General features: G+C 34.8%; 1 protein-coding gene across 1 annotated transcript in view; it reads right to left on the reverse strand.

The window, feature by feature from the left end:
- PCDH7 (protocadherin 7) overlaps positions 1 to 25,606 on the reverse strand; it is a 263,328-nt gene that overhangs the window by 128,829 nt on the left and 108,893 nt on the right. Inside the window, exon 3 of the mRNA XM_059470935.1 lies at positions 12,632 to 12,848. Within this exon, the coding sequence (XP_059326918.1) occupies positions 12,632 to 12,848 (217 nt within the window). The remainder of the gene's footprint in view (positions 1 to 12,631; positions 12,849 to 25,606) is intronic.

The raw sequence follows: 25,606 nt of genomic DNA on the forward strand, positions 1-25,606 counted from the left end.
TATCACAGGTTTAGATATTTGCTACAATTCTACATCCCTGCTGATAGCATTAGTTACAATCTTGTCATTTGAAACTCACAAATAATGGTTTGTCTGGTTCAACAGATACTACTTGCAGTGTTTTCATGATATCTCAGTATAAAATGCCAGTTAAGTGAAAAGCATTTGCAAAATATAGGGCCTTAAGGATGGAAATATATGTAGCTTTTTATAATGGTTGTAAATCCCTTCTTTACACAGTTATAGTAATGTGAATGAAGTTTTAATCTATTTTGTTATAGCAGTATCTCAGAAATACTGTATGCTCAAATATTTTATCCCTTTTGTGGAGTGTAGTTCCTCTGCAAAAAGAAGCGGCCATTGTAGCATCATGCTAAAGAAATTTTATTCCTGTGTCAGATATGGAAAGGCAAGAATAACTCCAGTTTCCACTGTCTAAATTAGTTTATTATTTATTTGTTGCAAATTGATAATTCCTTTGCAATTACGACTAAAAAAGTCTATGCAAGAAAGTCCCACAATGCACCATGTCCTCTCAGTGCTCAAGACATTTCAAGATTTTGACACTAAATTATGAGGCATAACATGGAGATTCAGCTCTCCAAGGCTTTGTCTGTGAACACAGGAAAAACCCTAACATTTTAAAACGCACTTTAAATGGAATTTCTTCATGTTCAATTGCTCTTTCAAGACCTGTTTGGAAATTGCGTTGTGTACACTTATGTGAATATATATGTGGATTTCTACAGTTGGAAATTATGGGGTTATTTTTTGAAGAGCTAATCAAGGAATTGGGAAATTCGCTTAATGAGAGAGTTTCAAGAAATATTTGTGAGAGAAAATAGTGAATCAATATGGTAAAATTTAAAAAAATCCATTTGTTTTGGCAGGACATCAGAACTGCTTGAAAATCTAGAGAGTAGAAAAAAATTTTTTTTTGTTCAACTCTGTTTTCCACCTTTTATTGATGAAGAATAATTAATATTATTTTCAGCTAATAGAGCACAAGCACTCCTGAGTTCCAATACTGAAAAGTACAATTACTTTCCAGGATACAACAGTAAGAATTTCACATTTTAGTATTACTAAAACACCTCTTTACATTGAGGTGATCTGAACTTGCTCATGTAAGAACATTTAAAATTAGATTAATATAATTGCTAAGAAGTATAGGAATGAATTCTGCTTTGAAGCTTAGGCCATGACCAGTGTCCTTCACTACAATTATGTGTGAAACTATCTCAATCCACTGCTGAAGTTCAGCCCTATGCAGATTTCCTCTTTCCACATAGACCTAATGCTGATAGGAAGCGCCGGGTTGTGAGCAGACAGAACATTGTCCACGATACAAAATCAGACCAAAAAGTAACGCTGGGCAGCCATTGCTATTCAAAGACTAATGGAGCTTGTGGCGGATCCTTTACCTGAGCTGTTGTCTGCTCTCCTCTTTCCTGAGCTGACAGTCTCAGCAGGATGCTGGTTAATGCTTCTGGGGGCACGGGCATCTCTCCAGCAGGCAATACTCCCCAGGTGCTAACTCACTGTGTACAAGCCGGTTAACTGTCACCTGAGAGCAATGACTTTCTATCGCTACTGAACTGAATTGATTCAATTCTTTTACTATTTATCTTCGCAGTAATAAACAAATTTGTCTTGTCAGTACAGTTTGTTTGCTTAGGCCTTTCTGAAAAAGAAGCTTCTAAATGTCTGTTACATGTGGCAGAAAACACAACAGTACTAGGCAGAGAGGAGAGGTGGTAGAGAGAATATTTAGTTTTAGAAGTTTCCTAAGTTCCTCAATTAACATAACATGCTTGATAACATTTATCAAGAAACTTCAGGATAACTCTTTTCTTTATGTTTTGGGAAAGTTTTTCCCCTTAAAATTCATAGCATGAACAACAGCATGTGGGACTCTACCTGCTCAAAGCTAAAGGCAATTGTTTCCTTTTGAAGAGAAAAGCAAAAGAAAAATATTCACTTATCTAAACCTTCGGGGGCATCTTGGGTTTTTCTGCATTTTCCCATTACTATTTGTGAGATTAGATCTGACTGTGTCTCAAGTTTCCATATCTATGCTCTTGGCAAGTGAGCTATGCCTCTAAGCAACATCCCTTGTTAGAAACAGTGCACTGTGGCAGTATGGAGCCTGTCCTCTGTACTGTCACTTATAAAATCTAGGATGTATTTGACTCTCTCTTTGACTCTCACAACTATTTTATTTCACCATTGTCTGTGAGCCAGCTTCTTATGCCACTGTTATTTCCCAAAGTTTAATTCTGCAGGTATTACCATTTCTAGTGTAGGAGGAAACAATGAGTGGGAAAAGTCAATTCTATTGTTGCCCCTTGCATGCTGCTGTTGAGCTCCTCATATTAAATAAAAAGACCTAAAGAAATTTTGGTGCAACTTCGTTTTTTCCTATCACCCTTTACCCTTTATGCTTGGTGTCATCCAAGTAGAGAACTATGGCAGAATATATCATTTTAGAATTTCTTCCAAGAAAATAAAAAGATAATATAGTGTCAAAATTATTAAATCCTGTTTTTCTTACAGATTTTCTCAGGCCAATCTTAATTGCTGGAATATGAGAGGGCTATCTGGAGCATGCTAAGAGCAGAACCAAAGCCCATGCTGCTTCTCTCCTCTGCCTCTTCTCTGCACTCCTGTGCAGCACCACGTTGGAAAGAGGGCTGCAGGAAGGATGTGAGTCATCCAGGCAGATTCCATGACTCTTGACTCGTACTGTGCAGGTTCCTTGCATATTGTCAAATAAAGCAGTCACCATTTTTTTAGTTCTCCAGGAGTACTTACATTTTTTCTTACAGGCTTTATATGTTGTCACAAAATTGCTTTCATCATGCTGAAAGATGATGATGAAGCTACAATAAGTTACAAGCTTTCAATAAGAATAAAAATTTCCTGTACATATAACTAAGCAGATCTCATTTTAACTACCTTTTAACCAAAAATAATTTAACTGAATAATGAAACTGCATAAATACAATATATTAATCATGTTTTGGGTAATTGAATGAGACATCTTCAAACACAACTAAAATACTTAGATTTCTTATATTTTAAAAATCAGCATACATGATAATGTTGCTCATGGTTGCTCCTCTTGTTGTCCATGTAACCCCCTTAGCCCTAGAAACCACCAAAACCTAGAAAACAAAGTTAGCTATTTTATTACTCTCTCACACACTTGAATAATGTCTCTGTAGGAGATAGCTAGAACAAGCACATATCCAGAGCTGTCAATTCTACTGATATATTAAAATAATTCCCATATTATTGCAATACATATCAGAATATGAAAAGAATGTTGGCATAAATTTTTATATTCAATAGCAGGGAATGATGGCCACTGTTAATAGAATAAAACATTGAGAGATATTAATAAAATAACATACCAGGCATAGATAAGTTTATCTCTCAAATACTTTTGTTTAAAAAATAATAGGTTTCTATTCTCCACTCAGAGAAGTTCCTGTTATTGACTAACAAGAGGAAAAGGTAAAATTACAACTCTCTTTGCTTTCTTTTCATAATGAAAATTTGCAATGTCATATTCCACTGATAGTGTTACTTTAATATCTCATGATGATGTGAAAATCATCACCCTGCCCCAAAAAAGGACAGATTCTCCTCTTAAAAGAAAATGTGAATTAATTTGAGCAGGACAATTAGATAAGAAAACCACTGGCTGTGCACCTGAAATACTTTAAAGACAGTAGGACAGCAGGGCACAAATATCACACACATTTTGAATTAATGAGATTTAGTTTGAAAAACCTTTTCCCAGAACCCTCTCTATAGACAGCACTGCTCTTTATAGCACTATCGCAATTTCAGAAAAAGACAGAAAAATCCTTGGATCAAGAAAATAAATCTGCCATAAAACCATACTGGGAGAAAACTAACACTTTGGTGGAAGAGAGTCTTGTTTGTATGCAATTTTAGATATGATGCACTTTGATTTTTCTTCCCTTTGTGATGAAATAATGCAGATTGCTTAGGAAAAGAACAAGTGTCCCAGCAGGGATCTTCAGGGCTGATTTGTTTCTTAGATATAGCTAATAAACAGGTTAAAGCAAGCAAGTTGGGGAAGCAACTTGATAGCAAGAAAGTACACAATAATCAATATAAATTATCAATAGTGTTCTTCCTTCACTGCCTTTACATTTTAATTTTTTCTATTATCCAAAAAGAAGTTTACTTTTATGTCCACATGGTAGAAAAAAAGTACAGATTTAAATAATCCATCAAAACAATCTTTTTTTTATTTATTTAGTGAGAGATGCTTTGTCCTTTCTTAAAAGATGCATAAGAATGGACAGCTTCTTTAAAATGAATGGAAATTTATCTACAATAAAAGAATTGCAATTAATATTAATAGAATATATTAATCTAGTCTGCAGAAAAAAAAACCAACAAAAAAGCATCTTATAAAATACTGATTACTAACATACATTTTCTTACATAATAAATGCTGACTTTTGCATTTGTTATGTAAGAAATAAATCTGTGCACAATAATTTTGTTGGAGCACAAAACCTCTGGTTTTTTGATAGTGGAGGTTTTGTTGTTATTGTTGCTCCTTACCCCAAAAAAGTCAAGCTTTCCATACTAAATTACTGTACTAATAAATTGAGCAATTTCTTAAAAATTCCAATGTATGCCTTGTTCTAGCATATGCCATGATTTTTTTTACTTATTCAAGACATTTGAGTTGGCATTCACACTGAATGCTGTGTTGCTGTTGAGGCAAAAAAGGCAATATAGGCAATACCATAGTAATATTCAGAAATACTTAAATGTCTGAATTCACATTATGCTTGCACTTAAATCCTCTTGTCATCATAGAAATTGTTCCATTTCTCTGAAAATCAGTTATAAATTATAAATATAAATATACAACAGAATTTTCAGAACTACAGATGACACATCATATGGAAGATTCTAATTCCTTTAAATACCTTTGTGTAGATTTTGGCATACTAAACTTACATTTATATTTGCTAAAATTCATAAGAGATACACTTCCCTTTAAGTTTTAGGGTTTAAACCTTTTGAAATAATAACTGAATACAGGACTTCTTATACAACAGCAAATTTTAGTATGGCTACAAATAAACATATGCTCCTTAAAAAATTCTTATGTACTGTTTCTTTACAGTCTAGGAAGTTTATTTTCCCTCTGTCCAATCCAAGGAAAATGGCACACACAATCACCTTCAAAACCCTAACTGGGAAAAAGAGATATTAATAGTTGCATGCAATGGAAACTGGACAAATATGAATATGTAAATCCATAAAGATTACTAAATGCACATTATGTGGCTCAGGGAATCAGAATTCCCAACTGTTGATGTATAGAAGACTACTTGGAAAATAAATCAGTTTATTTGTCCTGCTATAATTTTTCCTGAGCACCTTATTTTGGCCACCAGATGATCTTTGGTCTGACCCTATACATTACCTAGATCTCCCACAAATAAAGGAAAAAGTATTTTTCACTGAAATTAAGATTAAATACCCCTATGCTTTGGATCTTTATTATACTTGAAGATTTGAAGGGGTAGAAAGATCTAATGTTGTCCAGAAAATGAAAGAATCTATGATTAAATAAAGCCAACTGGGAAACACAGTATGTTGAAAGGACTCATTGGAACAGAGGAAAAATAAACTTCCGTTGAATCTTTGCATTAGATTTTTTTCAGGAAAGAGCCTGCCTTGGATGCAAAGGTTGCTAAATATTCCATTCATAAACCAGATGTCTGTTCTTCCTTGAGTCTAAATTTTGGAATGCATTTTGCCTTCCATCTACATTGAGGACTGCGACAGTATCAAAGGGAGTTCTGCAATCTGCATCAGTGGGAGGCTGCCTGAGCTGGCAGCTGGCACGGAAGACTTGGACAAAAGCCTAACTTCACTAAGTCAGTTGCAAAACCTTCATCAGACTGGAAGTTCATGTTCAAATTATTACTTTTTGAGGGGTGCACAATGTCTGGATCAATTCACAGCATGACAGTGGGCATACTGCTTTACTTTCTGATCATTTAGTTCTCCACTTGTCAGTTTAGTATGTTCATATCCACCTCAGTGAATTGATTTGAAATTCATAGATGAGGCAGGTTATATAACTGCAACTGTCTAGATCTCATGAGTATTTGCAGTGAGAACTGACTCACTCAGATGTGTACAAGTGTGCACACCCACAGGCAAACACAAACCCTTCCCTCCCTGCTGCATCCTTACTGATATAACTGCAGGTGTGTTTTTTAAAAATCCAAAGTCTTCCTCCCCATAAATTATTGGTTAAAAACTGATGGAATGTAAACATGGAGTTCCTTTTTTAAAGGGTAGTAAAAGAAATCAAAGTTTTAGTACATGGCATTTCAAGTTAGCTGGTATCAATAGGCTATTTTTAAAAGTGGTGTGAACAGTTATTACTGTGTGTATTTTCTTTTTAAGAGCAGGATGCTGAAATCGGGAGTGGAGGAAGAAATCCTACAAGATGATTTTTCAGAAAAGAGGCATATGCTATTCACTGTGCAGCACAAAAGTAGCTAGAACAAATACAATGGGAAAGCAAGAGAGAATAGGAAGAGACATACAATTCTATTCAGAAAATCAGAATAGTGCTGAATAATTTGTTTTGCTACCAATGTGTGGGGGTGGATTTCCAATACAGAAATATGCATTCTTTCTTTGATTCCAGCAGATCCAAGCATATGTTCTCTGAGCAGTTAAAATCCTGATCAAGCAGAAAACATTCACAGCAAACTCAGGTGCTCTTCATGAACAGAAAGGAGAAGTTGCTGATATTTGTTTGGACACTCAAGGAAAATAGACAAGGTATAAAAAAATGCTATTTGTTGTCTTCAATCAGAGCTATTTCTCATTATATTTGGGGCTTTACTTTGCACAGTGGATTTGAAGTACAATGTAAACATAGAATAGCTAATATATAAAAATATATACCAGCATCAGGAATTTGACAAAAAGTATATTTCCCTCATTTCTATTAGAAGTATATATGCATAACACTTCAAAATACAAGTACCTAAAGTACAGGCACGATACAGTTTTGAAAGTAAAGTATTATTGTGCATATAGATTATCAACCTTGTTGCTCTGTTGAAAAAATTCGCAGACATACAGGGTAAGGTGACCTAAAGGAACACAGTAAAAGATGAGAAATGGTAAAAAATCAAGGAGAAAAGCAGTCAATATTCTTCCCAGACAGGTTCCTTGCCTTACATAAGACTGCACTACTGTATCAGAGATTCCAGCACAGTTTGTCTTCTGTCTTACAAGCCAGGCTTTTTTTTTCCTCTTATAAAATATCTTTTCACAGATCTTATCAGAATGCTGTATTCTCAAAAAAAACTGGTTCAAGATATCATTCATCACTGAATATGTATATGTTCCAAAACATTACCCATGTATGTTGCTAGTGTTACAGAATCCAAAATTCATCATATGCCTAATTATAGGTTAAGATTCATCAGAAACAAGGGTAAGAATTCTTATGTATTTGTATTATATAATAATTTTGCAGCACTTTCTTGTATTTTGGGTTCATGCATGCAGAGTGATATTTAAGAACAAGTAGAGACAGCAGCCATGACAGAATAAAAAGAAACGAACCAAAAAAAAAAGGAACTGTTACTGTGTAATCATTACATTGAAAACCTTTCCTGCCTCTCAGATGGACTACTTACATCAACTCTTTCAGGACACAATTTTAAAACAAAATTATTCTCATGCAATTTTAGGACCTGAATTCAAGAGGAAAGAACATTTGAAAATAATGGGAACTGCAAAAATGCAGTCATTCTCTGAAATAAGTCAATGAGTGTCTGTTTGCCATTATACAATAAGGACAGTTAAGTCTTCAAGAACATTAAGCTGTGTTATTTGCAGAACAAAAAGGTAAAGGAAAAATGGATTCTGTAAACATGAGTTCTCTAAATTAATGTATTATTTTCCTCACACTTTGGTCCAGAAAACAGATTAAGAATCTATTTCACAAGCAAAAGTGAGAGAATGCTCTTATAGATGAAATTAGTTATACATATTAATTGTCAAAATTTACTTCACATTTTCATCCTTCTGTACGTTATGAACCCCTTCTTTGTACTGATGGTGGAACTTTGACTCTTGCAGTCTAAATCTGAAATTGTAATTGAAAATAGAGCATATTATCAGACTATGTGAACCAAGGTAATGCACTTCTCTTCCCTGGCTTTTATTTCATGTGTCAGTCAGAGAGTAATTTATCTACTGATTTCTTTGTGGGAGTCAAGTAACTGAATCACAAAAATTCTGAGCTCCTTTTTAAGCTCTTCTCCTTACTTTATCTGTGACTTCAGACATGTCACTTAATCTTTCTTTACTCCATTTCCCCCTGCAAAAATGGAATCTGTGAACCATTCCTTTATTTTCCTTCTTTCACAGAGACAACTGCTCCTCTCCAGCCCTATTTGATATTGAAACATGGGCTAACCCAGCATTCTGTGCTGCAGATCATGTTCATGTAGAAGTACCTGAGCTAGCTTTAAGGCAGGGATCTCAGGTGTGGCACACAGTTTAATTAGGACTGCATGGAAACAAATCTCGAGGGAAGATCATACAAGCCATAACCTGCAGTGCTGCAGTTTCACCACTGTAGGTCCTCTAGCTAAATTAAACAAAAAAAAAAAAAAAAAAAAACTGATTAGGCTGCTACATGCATAAATAAACTGTAGGTATGCAGAAATCAGGGGGTAGGGAGAAGGAATACAATGAAATATTTCTGAGAGCTGCAAGAATCATGAGAGAAACCTTATAGAACCAGGTGAAGAGAAATGAAACAGAACAATGGAAGCTCCATTTAAAGATCATATCTCTAATTAATAACACAGAAACTAGTATGAAAAAGATGTCTTGTCCATTCTTCAGATTTTGAGAATACATCTTCAGCTATCCCTACCTTTGCTAGAAGAATATTTATAACCTAGGAAGCTTTATAATTCAGAGGAAAGGTAAACTATAAGGAAACATAACAATCCATAGTATTTGAAAACTAAAATAGAATGCTTCCATGCTCTTCTTCATAATGAAAAGAAAAGGAATAGACACTAAATAGTTAAATAAGAATTTAAAAAAACCAAACCCCAAACATTTTTGTTAGCCTTCAGAGGATTTCACTGTTGAAATTCTTCAGGCCAATAACTTGTCTTGTGGCAAATTAGTGGGGTTTTAGTACTGTTATTATTATTATTATTTAGAAAATCACATGCTGACTATTAACTGTTGGGGTCAGGAGGAGAAGTAATTCTGGAAGTTTCTGACTCAGAGTTTTTTTCAAAATTTTCTTCTGAGATGTATTAGGCATGGTCAGAACTAGAAAGCTATGACAAAAGACCAGGAAACTAATTTACCATGATAATGTATTTGCCCTTGATATACAAATATGAATGTAATGGAAATGTTCTTCAGAAAATTATTGTGCAATTTACAATAAGACAGTACCATTCCAACAGCAAAATCAGAAAAGGCTGCACATACAAGCAGAATTTCTTTGCAAGGAAAGCTCCAAGGGCAGGGGATAAATTAACTCAGAAGTTACTTTTGGTTCTGCAGATTTTACTAATTAACAAGATCTTTGCATACTGAATTTTCACAGTCAATCTGCTAGCATTTTTTTCTTTCTTTCTTTCTTTTTTTTTTTCTCCCACATCTGACACCACAGCTAATCAGCAGAATAAAACTTCAATCTACATCTGACAGTCCTGTAGGCTGGTGGGCAATGTTCACCATATTCTAAGAAAATCAACCCCCTTATCCAATTTTTCCACTTTTGCAGTGTTTTATTCTCAACTAAGAAAATGTAAAGAAACTCTGAACAGCAAACAGAAAGTTGAATTTCTTATATACTCTGCGTGTGAGCTGAACCTTTTAAATTTGCAATAGCTATAAAGATTACTTGTTTTCCTTAGTCATCTAGGCTTAAAAAAATAAAAAAGGAGGAAACATTGGAAGGTTTCATGTACTGTGCTGAAGATTATTATTTCAAATTCTGAAATGAAAGAAAATCCAACGCAATTAGTTATAACTGCATTGTTTCACACCAACTGAAATTAAATGGTAAATATTTGAAGTAAAAATTAATAACCAAGATCATTTCCAAAATGCTGTTTCCATGAAAAATCTTCATAAAAATCCAGTATAAATCCTGATTAAAACCTAACCTAGCCAAACACTACAGATTACCTAGATTCCAATTAAATGTGACAAATGAACGCTTGACAGACTTCATTTTCAATTCTATTTCTGTCAGAATGATCCATTAATATTGAAGACTACATTATCAGAATTTGAACAATTCAATTGTTAAAATGCAAGTGGACTTAATAATCATATGACAGAAAAATCTCACTCAAATATCAGGTAATAAATGTATGAAGGAAAAAAAGTACATTCCATCCTGTTCCATCATTATTTATAGATTATTGTTAACATTAATTTCTGGAGGTAGATGACGTGCCACTGTTGAAATCTTGTCTTTAAAATGTGACAGCAAAATCCAGAAATCTGTACAGTGTAATTTTCACCATGATATCACCCAGCTTTTAAAGGTCTTGTTCAAGGTTTTATAAAGAAGGAGGAAATCCTGATTCTATGCATGTATTACCATGCAAATTTTTTTTACTGGAGACTTTTTGTTCATTCAGCATGAACTAATGTATTTATCTACCTCTATGTTTCTATCTATCAATTTTAGAATATTTTTTTCAAAACCAAGTCCAAGAAATTTATCCTATCAAATATAAAATAAACTATTTTCAAAAAAAGAAGTATGTAAAATATTTTAGTTATTAGAATGTAATTCCAGTTTTTGCATCATTATGAAAAATTATTTTGCTTTAACTTATGACGTTGCTCAAGCACTTTTTGTTTTCAATTGCACTTCAGTTACTGTGATTTTCTTTTTCATTGTCTACCAAATACATTAAGAATTATATTAATTTTTGATTCTACAGTTTGTCCAGCATGGATCATGCATATCTTATCTTAAAATACTTTCTGAATTCAGAATTTCACTCTACAAATTCTCTGCATTGCTGGATTTCCAAGGGAATCGACAAGTTGTTTAACTAATCATCCTAACCACAAAATCTCACTACAAAACAGACAATAAAATAATCAGCCCAATTTAGGTACAAACTCTACAAGCTTTTTTTCTGACATTTTTTCCAGGAATACCATTATCACTTTTTCCCCTTACCACATCTCCAGAAAAATGAAATGTAATCAAACATATTCATATAAACAACCAAGGAAAATATATAAATGCAAATGTATAAACATACATAACCTAATATAACTTTAGATGGATAATACTGTCTTCCTTTTTAGTCAATTAACTTTTTTTCTATTGGGGTATACAGTTCAAGCATATTTTGACTGCTGTAACCATTATTCAGCAATACACACTAGATTTGGAAATATCTTACCATAAAAAATAACATAGTTTTAATGGGTTGACATGTCTATCTCAGATAAGACAAAACCCCAAGAACAATTATTCAGTATTGCAATCTCTGAAAAACTAACATGCACTTAGCCAAACTAATTAATTCATTCTATAACAAAAAAATACACCACCCTTCTTGCATGTACCCACCTTTTACAATTAAATTAGAAAATCCGTTATTTCTTTGGTTATCAAAGAAATGTTTGACACGTATTAATTTATTTTGTTGTTTGTGGGCCAATGAAAATACAATGAAGTCAGTCTCTGACTTCATAAAACTTTAGATCAAGGCCAAAAAGTGGAGAACAGTGAAATATTCCTGTTTTATAAAATGCATTTCAAAATGAATAAGTCTTTTTGGCTTTTTAATCCTGAATAGTTTTAGATAGAAAGAAAAAACAACCCAACCTGAGACTTATATTAACTTTATTTTTGGTATTTAATAGTAGGAGAATTACTATGGAATAAATAATTATTTAATATTTTCCCCTTCTACTTAAATGGGCCCTGAATTTAAATGAAATGTTGTAAAATGTTGTCCAAAATAAAATGTGAAGAAAAGGAAAGTAATATTCTTCTATTCTGAATAATGAAGAATGGACCTGACATTGTGTTTTATTTTGAAAACTGTCTATACAACATTTTTGGGGAAAAGAGAATTCTCTAGAGTGGGGTTTTAAAATACTATTTTCTTTTCCTAATGCTGTATATATCACATTCTGTGAAATTTTCTAAGTAGGTTTTGAGTCAAAAATGGAAGGAGATGAGGATATATATGTCTTTTATGGTCTTTTATCTAAAATGAAACGTATATCATTTTATTCAATTACCATTTCCCCAGACCTCTACTGATATTTTTTCAGTGTTTTAACTGTTTCTGCAGTATAGATTTTAAGTAATGTAAAAAAACCAGCTGTTTTAATTAGTGGCGTTGTGTTCCATTATTTTGTATACCTGCATTTTAACAAACTTTAAAATCAAACGATTTCGATATTAATTATTTAATGCGTTTATTTATGTTTTTTGGACTGACCTTTCCAAAGGCTACTTAGTATCGCTTGCTAGTGAGATTATGTGTGTGAATGTTGTGTTTGCCCCTACCATTTTCCATATGCTCTGCCTCACCAACACTGCCATCCGGCGTAGTCCTTTCGTAGTTGTCCTCTGGGAGTGGAAGGGCACCCAGTCTCGGCCCTGATGAACTCTTACTGCTTGGTGTCTCTGACTCCTCCAGACCGCTGTCATAGCAACTCTGCAATGACCCTTGATGCGGGTCCTGAGGCTGACTCACAACAGAAAACGTCACTCTACGAAACGGCTGCAAGAGAAAAGAGTCTGAATGTCACTGCAAAGTTCACTCTTTGGACAACTGATTCTCAAAACATGACTTAAGCAAACTAATATTTTAACATTTACCGATCTAGCAGTTTTTGTCTACTTTAAAGCAAACAGAAAGTGCAGTTCTTACATAAAAGGCCACTGGACAGAGTATGCATGGAATTTTACTGTAATACGTGGTCAGAACCTTCAGAGAGTTTATCATAGCCTCCTTTCAAATAGCTACATGGGCTAAGAGAGCTGGTTATAATTATTTATAAATTTTGTACAGTTCTCTATCAGTAGTAATAAGTTGATCAGAATTAATATCAGACTGCATAAAGGTACTTGACAGTGTGTGCACGTGTATGTGTAAGGTTGTATGGCTGGGTAAAAGTGCTCATCTGTGAACTATACTGTGGGTATTATGAACATAGCAACACACCCATAAGATTTCTATAAAATCACTACCTGTTAGCATGGGAAAGGAGAGGGGAAAAAAGGAAGAATAAAAAAGGAAAGGGACAAAAAAAAGTCTCTTAGGTCCTTTGCCATAAAAGCCAGTGCCTGGAGACAGGGTGTGTTGCCAGCTGACTTAATAAAGCCTTTAAAGTACCGCAAGCGCAGCTGACACAACACGCTTCCACTGGGACTGTATAAACATGGATTGTTAGAGATTTGTATTCATTCAAAATGACAGATATTGCTGTTGCTCTGGAAGCCTACATGCTGAACCCTGGCACCAATGAGAATCCCAGGAAATGGAAGAGTCAATCCTTCACATTCCAGAGGATGCTGAGGACATGCAGGATTTTCAGTGAGAAGTTAGAGGATTCTCTTAGGATTTAAACTACACTCAAGCAGCAATGATACATTTAAAATAATTTAATGATACATTTAGAGAACTGCAGAACAATATTTGTTATACTAGAACGCACCTTCTGAAAAAACCACCAATAGATTATTTTTACAAGACAACACACACATTTACCAGTGTTTAAAATGGGGTGTCTGATAGTGCTGTCCTTTGGATTCAGATGTGTTTCAATCCCTATGCTAGATTGAGACATAGGCATACATCACTCCCACTGGCAACTGTAGTCATTATAGGATGGAAATATATATTCAGGCCAGAAGGGAGAAAACAGCAGCTGCAACCACTCACACAAGCCCTGAAGGACAGAAGTCCACATCAGCTTTACAAGTAGAGGGGTAGGAGGAGGTAATTTCATTTTGAGGGTACAAAATTCTTTTGAAGGTACAAAACTTTGAAGACACCAAGGTAGTTAGAGCTGATGGTAGACAGGCTGGACAACAAATATAATGCTAAACCTTCCTGGCATGAGCAGATTAAAAGTTTATACAGGTGATAGTTACCAGAAATACTTTACTGTAACTGTTTGGTGGACCAAAACTTCATGCAATGAGATGCTGTAATCTATAACTATACATCAATTGTTACTTAGTTATGGGCCAATGACACAAACCGTGAAATCTCAGAGATTTGAATTCACTTAGAACATCCCATAGATTATTCCTGAATATCATACAATTCTGGCAGTCACATTTGGATCAGCTGAGCTGGGAGAGAGGCCCTTTGGCATCTACACACATCAAACTCACACAGTCATACTATGTTTCCTTACTGGCTTGACCCCAAATTTCCTATTGCAGAGTCTCAGATGTCTCAATTCTTGAAATAATTCAGTCTTGTTGCAATAACCATATAAAAATTAACAGCTTGAGCTGGTACCTCTGAGGAGGGACTCTGAACAGAGAAAATCCTGGGCTTTATACTTCCATAGTCTAAGCACATGGAAGTCTTGGGCTCTTCAGCTTCTGCCCTGTCTCTGAGTGTCTGGTCCCCTGGATGGACACAGGTCCCCATTCCCTTTATTATGCAAAGGGTTAGAAGTCCAAGACTTCTTGCCTGGGGCTCCCAACACCCAGAGCTCCCCCTGCAGCTGCTCACCAAGCTACCTGCACTGACTGCATTCCTCAACACCAGAAGGACTTTGCATCATCTATAGTTCCTGCAAGAGCAGTGATGTAACTTAAAATGGGAACTAGAAGAAAAAAAAAGCCATCAACTATTTGGAACTTTATGTTCCATTTCTTATAGATTTCTTGGAAATCAGACTCAACTAGATCACAAGAAGAGAACACCTTTTTATCACATCTGTGGCTACCACAAGTGTAATAGCAAAGTTATCTAAAATAAGCTCTGGAACAAGCTATAAAAGATTCAGGAGCATCCTGTTCATTTTCAGATATTCTTTGAAAGTTATGTGCCTTACCTAATTGGCATGTAGGGAAGAGATGTGACAGATGCAAAGTTTGACTGTTTTATAGCTGAGGCTGAAAATTCCCTAAGAAAATCACTACATATCCTTGAAACTACAAGAAATGTGATGTACTTTTACTAAGTTATTAATAATCGTTTTTAAACAGATATGGGTGTTAATCTTGTTTTTCTCTTAATGCTGTACTGAATAGGAATTATCTAACCCAAAACTAACACACAGAGTATTCAGTTCAGTAGAGCCAGTTCAGTCCTTTCCACAGAATATCAATGAGAATGACATAATGACAATAAAATTCTTTCTGAAAGAATTATGTGCATGTTAATGGTTATTTTGCAGGATTTATTACACTTCTACTTTCAGTATAAACATCAGAATTCTGACCTTTCTATTGCATTACCTCTGAGAGACAGACCTATTCAGTCAAATGTATTGCAAATTTTGAATGCATCCAACCTCATGGAATAACATCATGGCCTGTCCTTTTCCAATAAAAAGAAATAGACTTGGATTATAATATATGTCTGTTACTTGCATAGTTAGAAACACTCCATGTGATTAACATAAAGAATTTCAAGAACAAAAAAAAGTTAAATATCTGTATTGCAGTTGACTTTCCCACAAGTCATCATCTCTGATATGCAAATTACCATGTAGTTAGGACAGTATAATCTGGATAAACATTTATCAGAGCAGAACTATCAGTTATAAAAGATACTGAATTTTTATATACTTGGAATATTTGGGCTAAATGAATTATGGCACCTTATTTTTACACCCAAAAAACTAGGACATCTTAGAGATAAATTTGATAAAAACACAGCAGTATGGGGGTGCTCTAAAATGCCTCTGAAAAAACCCTGTATATGCATGTACATGATACTGTTCATGAAACTCATAACGGTCCTTGGATTGTTACTAATAAGAGCATTTACATTAAATGAGTTTAAATCCCCAAGAACTTAGTTATGAACACTAGAATGCTAATACATAATAAGTACTATTTATGCAGTAGTTTCTATCAATGCAATAAGACCTCTCCAAAACCAAGAACTTTCGTCATATACTCTAATCTTCGTTTATATCTGTAAAACAGTTGTGGTTTCACGTAAAACTGCATATTAGTAAAACAGACAAGAGTGAAAAATTATAAATACCAACATTAATGTTTACAAAAAGTTATTCATAAAATGCTGGTCTTCTTATGTATTTATTGCCATGAAAAAAATAAGGATAGTAAGCTCCACTTTAACAAGCGAAGATAGAGTATATACTAAATTTTGTTCTACTTTTTATAAAATTACACCAGTAATTTCTCAGACAAATGCACACAATAAATTTCCAGATGTTTTGTGGAGTCGTGGGTTGGTGACAGACACATTGACACGACGTTGCAGCACGGGCAGATGGTGGATTGCTGCAACCTTCCTGAAGCATCCCCATGAGGAGAGCACTCCACCAAGCACGCAGCAAACACCACACTCACACGCAGAAGCTGCTTATCTAAGATGGCAGAAGCAGGAAGGGTCTTTGTAGAGGTTTACAGTGGCAGTTTATTTCATGTACGTGCTGAAAGCGTCCAGGGACAAAGGGAGAGGTAGAGGGTCCAGGACTATATACTGGTAAACAGGGGTGGAGGCAACAGCAACAATCAATCACCTGAAGGTGTGAGCAGGAAAAGGGTTACAGTGACCAACAGGGAAACACAAGGGTGAATAGACCGACCCAATTTATAACACAGGGTACCAACAAGGGTACAAAGAACAAAGAAACTGATAGAACCTTGACCATAGGTTGTTAACAGGCAGTTGAACAGCCAGTGGGCCCACAGGGGGAGTGGCACTGGAGTGGGTTGACAGCGTGTCACAGGAGTCCATGGGAGAGGTTAAAGTTCTATGGGATGTTCTTCCAGGGCATGGCCCCAGGAAGTCCAGCAGACCCACAGGCCTCCACAGCGCTGTGTCCTCAGCAAAAAGCACTGAGTTTAATCTGGATGCCCTTTTCGTAGGGGTTTTGGATTTCCTGGGCTCAGGTAGCTGATCGGATGGGAGCTCTCTCCACCCAGCTCTCTGGCCAGCGGTGTGTCTGGATCTGAGCTTGAACAGGGTTGGCTGAGGTCTTCCCTTGGGTTTGAATGCAGCCTTTCCCTGCCTTATTCAGGGACTTGTTTTCTTCTAGTTTGATTGAGTTTAGGGGGCAGCTTCAGGTCAGCTGCAATGCGTCATCTGAGTGCTGGCAAATTAAGGCACCAACCTATGAGGGGACAGGGTTATGTTTAGTTTTATTGATTTTCAATGCACAACATTAAGGCAGCTGTGTCTACCACCACTGTGAATCAAAATGCTTGAGTAACTTCTACCCAAAGTCCACAATTGTTCAATTTGCCTATCCCAGCAAAAAAGCAACATTAAACCTTTATTAGTCCTTTGGTAGGGACTTACAATATTCAGGTTTGGTAAGAAGACAGTAAGTTTAATAAGAAGACTGTAGGTTTGATGATTTTCACCCTCAGAAAACTTATATCATCTTTTCTGAGAACAGCATATGGAGTTCTTCCTAATTGTATCAGATCCTGGAGCAAAAAGATATGCCTTTGCATTATACCTCAGTGATAAATCTTTATTTCTTCCTTGTTTCATCTGTATTACTTAAATGAGATAGTTTCCTTTCCACTAATCCATAGAACAAAAAACTCTGCAATGCCAAAAACATACACTTCCTGCTATCTATAGTAACTGTACAACAGAATAAGTTACTAGAGCTCAGAGTTTATCTTAACCCGAATTAAATAATTCATCCCTATCCAAGATGGAAACTAAAATTATATTTTCAATACATGAAGAACCCTAGTTTTGAAGGTTGACATTAGGGACAGAGTTTGGCTAGACTTGGTAAAAAGCAATATATCCATATAGCTCCACAAGGCTTAATTGTGGCACTTTTTCACCATTATGATAGATATTTTTCTTCATATCCCAAAGTTTGAAGTTTTGCATTGTAATTCCTGATATTTCACACTGCTCTTGGATTATATTCTTTCATAGTTTCTGTATACCAGTTGCTATCAACATTATAAACATTGTTCAAAAATGTTGGTGGATTTGCACTGTAGTAGTAGGGTGGCAGAGTAAACCTTTTCTACGTTTAATTGTTTAGAGAACTAAACTTGCAGCCATCAACCATTTCTAAGCCAATTACTTCACAACTTATTCTGTGTACAAAGTGTGCACACTAAAGTATAACTATCTTAACTACTTAACACTTGGACAAAAACAGTAGGGCTCCCAGGCCTTTCTGTGGTCACAATGCCTACATTGCAAAACCATAAGGACTGAAAACATTTTAATCAAATGTAAAATGCAACTTAACATGTAGAGGAGCATAAAAAGTTTAGCCTAACTATATAGTAGTATGTTGAGTATAGCAAGCCAAAGCAAGCTATATTTCTACACGTATTTCTACCAGTTTATCCGTCATGGGCATGGACATTACCCACGGAACATTACCCTGGAACATTAGGAATTAAGGTTCTTATTTTTCCCTGACTTTTAAATCAGATGACTTTCCACTTTAACAATGTATGGTATTTTGGGGTATTATCAGGAGCTTAAGGTGGCCCAAGGGCTAGCTGGAGATCATCTTCTGCTCAAAGTAGAGTTGGCTAGAGCACTTTTCTTAGGGATCTGATCACTTGGGTTTTTAGGATCTTCAAGAATGGAGACTCCATGGCCTTTCTGAGCAAGATGTTCTGCAGTTTTTCAACTCTAACAGTAAAGGAGGTTTCTCTTAAGTTTCAATGGAATTTCTGTATTTTCTGTTTGCACCAAGCATTAAAAGCAAAGGTGATAAGTCAGGCCTAAATAATATTATAATTCCTGTTAGCTTCAGAAAGTCAATCAATGTCAAGCAAATTGTAAGACTAATACAGTGACTCTGAGGTGTGTATAGGGTAGATCTGAAAAACAGGCAGAAGAGATGCATCAACTGATCACATAAATTCAAAGTGTTTCTTTAGCACTTGAATTTTGATACAACATGTCATTATCCTTTTCTTTCTATTCATTCTTAATTGCTGGAAGCTTGTTGGAAGACAAACAAAATATTAATGAATGATTCCTATTCTGCATGAATAGTTTCAACCCACACAGCTCTTTTCCCTATTCAAATCACATATTTCTACTGTTCTAAACTTCTGTCATTGTAGTTACTATAAAATTGGCAGGAAATTAAATTAAACAGGCATTATTTTTTCAATGGGAAGACTGAAACACCTGACATTAGTATTAGAGTAGCAGGCTAAAAGAGGAGAAAGATGCTGATAAGAAAAATGACTTTTTTATTTTTTTTAATATTTAGCCAAATGCAGTGACAAATGTAACCTTCAACAGAACTTAAATAAAATAAAAAAATATTTTGATATTACAGCTCTACAGCAGACATTGTCTGTGATGAACTGTAATTAGCTTATTTTCATTTATTTTGGTTTCACTTTTATTAACTTTTCTTGCAGTAGTGGTATTCTGGTCATGAACCAGAAGTGCATTTTTTTGTTCTGTAAATAGTTGAAATCCGCATCCACTAATATCTATTTTTTTAAGCCCAAAGCTACATGTTAAGATCTGCTATTCAGGGAAAATATTTCATAATTAATTTTACATTATGAACGTCATATTTCAACATTAAAACATACTTTTTTTTCTTTTTAAGTATTGTGCTTTTCTCAAATATATTTTGTTTTCTGTTATCCAAACTTCCCTTTCTGAATCGCGACAAGAACTTCTGAGCAGGCCAAAATTATTTTTATTCACCTAGCTACATCCATTAAGTAAATTCCCAATAATATTTTTCTCTAAGTAAACAAATAAAAGGCATTCCTTAATTTCAGTGAATATCACCAAAGAACCAATAATATGAAGAGCATCTCTTACTCAAAGATACTCTCAAAGATACAACACTCTTCTGTGTGAGAATCTTTATATCAAAATACAACACACAAGCTTGTTTAGAAAATTTAGCCAAAATCTTAGAAGGCTTGTAGGCCAATATTCTTAGCATATTACAAGAGCTCTTGCTAGCTATTGAAATGTGAGCATAAAAAACCCAAGAATAAATGAGAATCTGCATCAGAGACAGTCAAAATAATTTTAGCATACTCTTTGGACTGCTCATAAAATGTATTTTTGTTATCACTTCTCTGTCCCATTGTTTGAAAATTACAAACACAAAGCATCTATGACACTGAAGTGCACTCCTATTATTCTGCTGCAAAATTAAACGGATGAAGTAGCATCCAAGACCAATTACAACATGAATTAAGATTTTTATCATATCTCCTTTAATTGTCTTAAACCAGAAGGTTTTCCTATATCTTTCATGAAGACTAAACAGAAATTCAGTGTTTCTGAACTCTATGCATTAGATTCCAATATTCTACTCTTTCTAATAATTTCCCTTGAAATCTTCTGAACACTTCTTTGACTCAAATCTATTATTAAAACACTATAAAAGCCTTCTTTTAGCTAAGAGTCCAATATCTGGTACTATTCACTGCTTACACTTACACATTCTTGGCTTCCGTTCTCTCAGACTTTTCTGTGATATTATCCTTTGCTGAAATATTTGGGGAGCCTTTCTTTCCTGGAGGAGTTTGTTTTGTTTTCTTTGGTTTTCAGTAGAGAATACGCTGCCTGAAACTACTCCAGGGATATTAGTTCACAGAGTGTTGTGTCTTTCAGCATGAGAAATCTTTATCTTTGCTATGCTGTTTTACTAAAGTCTTTAACTGGCTGAAATCAAACAAAACCCTAATTTCCATCTTACCAGCTCAATCACCCAAATGTTTGGGTTGCGAACATCATCATCTTCTCTTGAATCGGGAATATTATTAAATAATTTAATGTGTAGAAAGGAAAAGGAATTTACTCTCAAACCTAGTTATCAGGCATGAACAAGCCCTAGAATAGAGGAAGGCCTTTATAAACCTATTTCAAAAGTCATTTACACAATATTTTAGTTCACCTAAGGTATAGACTACAGAAATTAATCTCCTTACCATCCCCGAGTTTGTACTTTGCTATCATTAGAAGAAGTATCAAGAGGCAAATATATTGGACCATTTTGGACCAAATTTCAAAGAAGAAAATGATCCCAAAGCCTCCCTAGATGTCTTGAACTAAAAGGAGCTCAGTTCACAGTATCAGACAAGCTCCTCCATGTGAATGTCCACAAAATGCATATCGTACGAAAATAAGTCTCAGAGCCCACTTTTTCACCCTTCAAATCAATTCCTCTTGAGCCATTCTATTTGCTGTTGTAGACAGAGGCAATTTTTAAAAATTACTTTCTCTTTGTTTTGTTTCTCTGCTCAAAGAGAGGCTTGTCAGCAAAGGAATCTTTGCCAGAATGCTACTGAAATGAGACGCAGACAGCTAAAGCATATACGAACCTCTCAGATATGAAGCCTTAGTATTAACAAATCACTGATGCACAAGTAATGTCTTCTATGTAATAGGGAGAATATTCTTGCTGCTCAGATGAAATATTTGGAATAAATTGAAAATACACCAGAGTGTTCTATATAGAAATGATTAGCTAAAAATAAAGAAAAAATCTGAAAAGTTTTGAATTATTAATGCATACATTGAATCAAAGTAGAATTTTTTTGTGTCTTAGATCTCACCTATGTGCTGTCATTTTTCAAAAAGCCTATTATTAATACTATTGCAACTATTTTAGTTGCAGTTACCATTCACAAGACTCTGGCCCAATATAAACATGAGGGTCACAGCATCAAATTTTAGGAAAATTCTGCAATAACTCCTGGAAGAATGAAATCAAATTCTAAATGAATATGAATGTATAAACAAGACATTTCCAGTTTAATAGGGAAGTTATGTAAATATATTCAATATAGGTACAAAGATTAATTCATTTTCTGAGTGATCAGGGATAAGGACTTTTGCACTGGTCACCAAAATTGTATTGATGATGACATATTATCATTTCCCTTAACATGTATTTGCTAGATCTCATGTTCCTTTAATCACTTTAAGGCATTCTGAAAATAAGACAGTAGAAAGAAAAAATACTCTAGGCTTCACAAATGGCTGGTTTTGATTGAATGTCTCTTATAAATAAAATAGACCAAAAAAGATTCATGATACATTTTGTTATGTGGCTGATGAAGGATGAGTCCGAATTATGGTTCACTAAACCCTAGAGCTTTAATAGTCACTGCATAGTCATCCCTGTCAATCACATTTTTACAGATATTTTTTGATCATAAGAACATTATCAAAATTGTTCTTAAAGACACTGAGTCTCTAGAAAGTTCTACAAAGAGATCAAAAACTGGAGTTCATATTCTCTCATTTCGCAGCTATAGACCAAACTGGTATCTTTCAACATCACTGGAAGGAAACTGCCTGATGAATTTCCTGGAAGAAGCTGCAGGCCCAGAGAACAATACTGTGATTGAAAGATGATTAGAAGAAGTCCATGTTGTGTTTTCAGACATCCCAAGTCATTCTTACTGTGCATTTTCTCAAATATTCATCTAGGAATGTTTTTAATGCTGTGACTGTAATTCAAGACAGTCTGATGCTTGTTATCAGTTCCCAAGTTTTTAATATTAAGATATTATTAAAGAAAATATCCCTAACCACCTTTCTTTCTCTCCAGAAAGGGAAGGACCAGGAGCAAAAAATGCTTTGGACACTTGATGTAATTCCATTATTTCATTGTACAGTGTCATGCAGAACATAAAGTGGGATAAAGAACATAACATTATCAGTTCTGGGATAATTAGGTGTCACAAAATAAAAGAGTAACATTTGACTAAAGCAAAAAATAGCATGAAAATAAAATGCAAGAATTTTTCATTCTAAAACATAGTTTTTAAAGTATTGTCATTCAGAAAGAGATTAAGGTCACATCTTGAAAATGTCATGTAACTTGTAAAAGAATCACATGCTCCACAGGGTTAGGCTGGTCTGCAGGTTCTGATAAACTGCATGGATATCAAGTACTGGAATCCTCACAGGACATGATCATTCTTAATATTCAGCAGGGCAGCAGCATTGCTTTGATTTTCTCTCTGGATATAACAGAGAGAGCCTTTCTGGCAAGGAATCCGGGCTTCAGTCTAAACTTTGCTATGCATCTACACCACAAATTGGTTTTCTGTGAGAAGTCACCCCAGCCAGCTCTAAATGAATTGCCCTGGAATGCTGTTTGTGAGCTTCTTAAGTGCTTTGCGTCTGTATTTATACAACACCATATAGCTGAATGTGCGCAATTTCCACATTGAATGCGGCAACTTTCAGGATTAATTTCACTATTTATTCTTCATTTACTCCATGTGAATGAATAAGATTAGGGAGGTCAAACCCTTGGCTGATATAAATCAATGTACTCTTGTTGTCTGACTCCAGACGTCTGTTCTTTCCCTAGTTATACCAAGTTGTTTTTCTTTTTTCAAACAAAACAACATAACGGGCAACAGCATTGTCATGGCTGCAGACAGTCTTGGATCTTGATTGCATGAGGCAGCGTGCACTTCACAAAGCCAGCTGGCATTAACAAAACGCTTTCTGGTCAATGCCCTCTAAAAATAAAACAGTATCAATCTCACCAAGAGCAGACCCCTCTTTCAAAGTCCAGAATTAAATGCTGCTCTTCCATTTTGCTGTTTTGCTCCTGCCACTATGCCATCTGGCCAACAAAATCATTTAGCACTGCATCAGTTTTATGTCTGTAACTTTTAAAGCACAAATATTTATATTTGAGTTTTTTCCAAAAATTCTCCCAGATAAGTGGTAGAAAAAATGTTTCTCTTTCCAGTTCAGGACAAACAAAGCAGAAAGGCTGGGCAGATGTAGGGGAAAGAAACTTAATTCAAGAACATTACAGTGAAAAAGGAATTCAATACTTGTCAGACTTTAAGACAGATTTGAATAAATAAATTATAATTGATTTTATGCAGATATCTTCATCTTAATGACATGGCTCAGATTGTTCTAGATGATTATAGGTTATTGGATCAAAACAGATGTAAAACCACAGTCTGTGTAGAATTGAATGTATAGTTATTCAGAATTCTGAATGGAACAGTTAGACCAATTATCTTTTTGTTGTCTTTAATTTCATGCCTTCAAAGATGAAATTGCACCTGTTTAAATCATTATGTAAAAGGTAACAGAAAGTGCATGATTTTCTAATAGCAAATTAAGTGATGCTCATGTAATTGCATTTATCACAGCACTCTTCAGTTAGAAGGAAGGAAGTTGAAAGGAAAAGAATGTTGAAAAGCTGGGTTTAATTCCTGGCTCTGCACAAATGTCATGTTTTGCTTTGGCAATGTCTTTCAACCATCTGTAGATTCAAGACAAGGAATACCCTTTACCTTTGTATAATGATTTCTTTGACCTCAGAAGTAGACTTTGTAAGCCTTTGGTGGAGACTGTTGGGAGCACAGATGGGAAAAACTGCACAAGCTAATGAAACAGGATTTCAAATAACTGAAGACATTGCAGGGGGCCACCACAACCCTAAGAATCCAGAACACAGGGGGTACTGCTGAGTTTTTTATGCCGTGAATCTTGGAAACTGGAACAAAGCTCTATGAAAATTTCTGGCCAGCAACCCTACTATAAATATGAAAACATCACTGATAAAATGTTTCCAATACTGCATATCATTATGCAAATTTCTTTCAATTGTTTCCAAATTATTAGACTCTGCAAATAAACACAGCAAGAATAACTAAAAGTAATAGGCACAGCGGTAGGATTTTACAAACTTTGTCTGTGTACCAACTTTAAAAATATCTACTGAGGCTTCTCTGCCTCAGTGGAGTATGTGTGCTCTCAAAGCAGCTCAGCTTCACTGAACTGCAAAGCCAGATGAAACTACGATTTCTTTAGCTTCACAATTATGTTAATATCTCAAATTCTAATTTTAAGATCAAGGTTGAGCTCACAGATACTCTAAATAGGACATGACAAGCATGGCACAAATAGACATTTTTTGATGTATACAAAAATACCTGGCAATTCACAAGGCAAGAAAATAACATTTAAAGTGTTGAAAGATTATTCTTTAAAAAAAAACCAGATTGTCAAGTCCAAGAAAACTGTAAGAGATTTGTTTTAGATTTTTTTCCCATTTTAATGTAGAAAAGGATAAATTATTATTATTAATATGTATGTGAATATCTGAAATATTTTCTGTATAGATAAAAATACAGGGATTTTTTTGTAAATCTGTATTCCTTGAAACAATTTAAATTATGCCTGTTTCTAAGAACATGATTTTTTGTAACACTGAGACATTTAATTACATTAAAGTTGAGTTGCAAATTTCCTCTGCAAGTGGTTTGAAAAACAAAACGTCACTTCAGAGCAAACTTTATTCATGTTTTGTGAAAAGATAAGGATGGAATTTTGAAGGAATTTAA

The sequence above is a fragment of the Ammospiza nelsoni genome, chromosome 4 (assembly GCF_027579445.1).
Source record: "Ammospiza nelsoni isolate bAmmNel1 chromosome 4, bAmmNel1.pri, whole genome shotgun sequence".
Taxonomy (NCBI): domain Eukaryota; kingdom Metazoa; phylum Chordata; class Aves; order Passeriformes; family Passerellidae; genus Ammospiza; species Ammospiza nelsoni.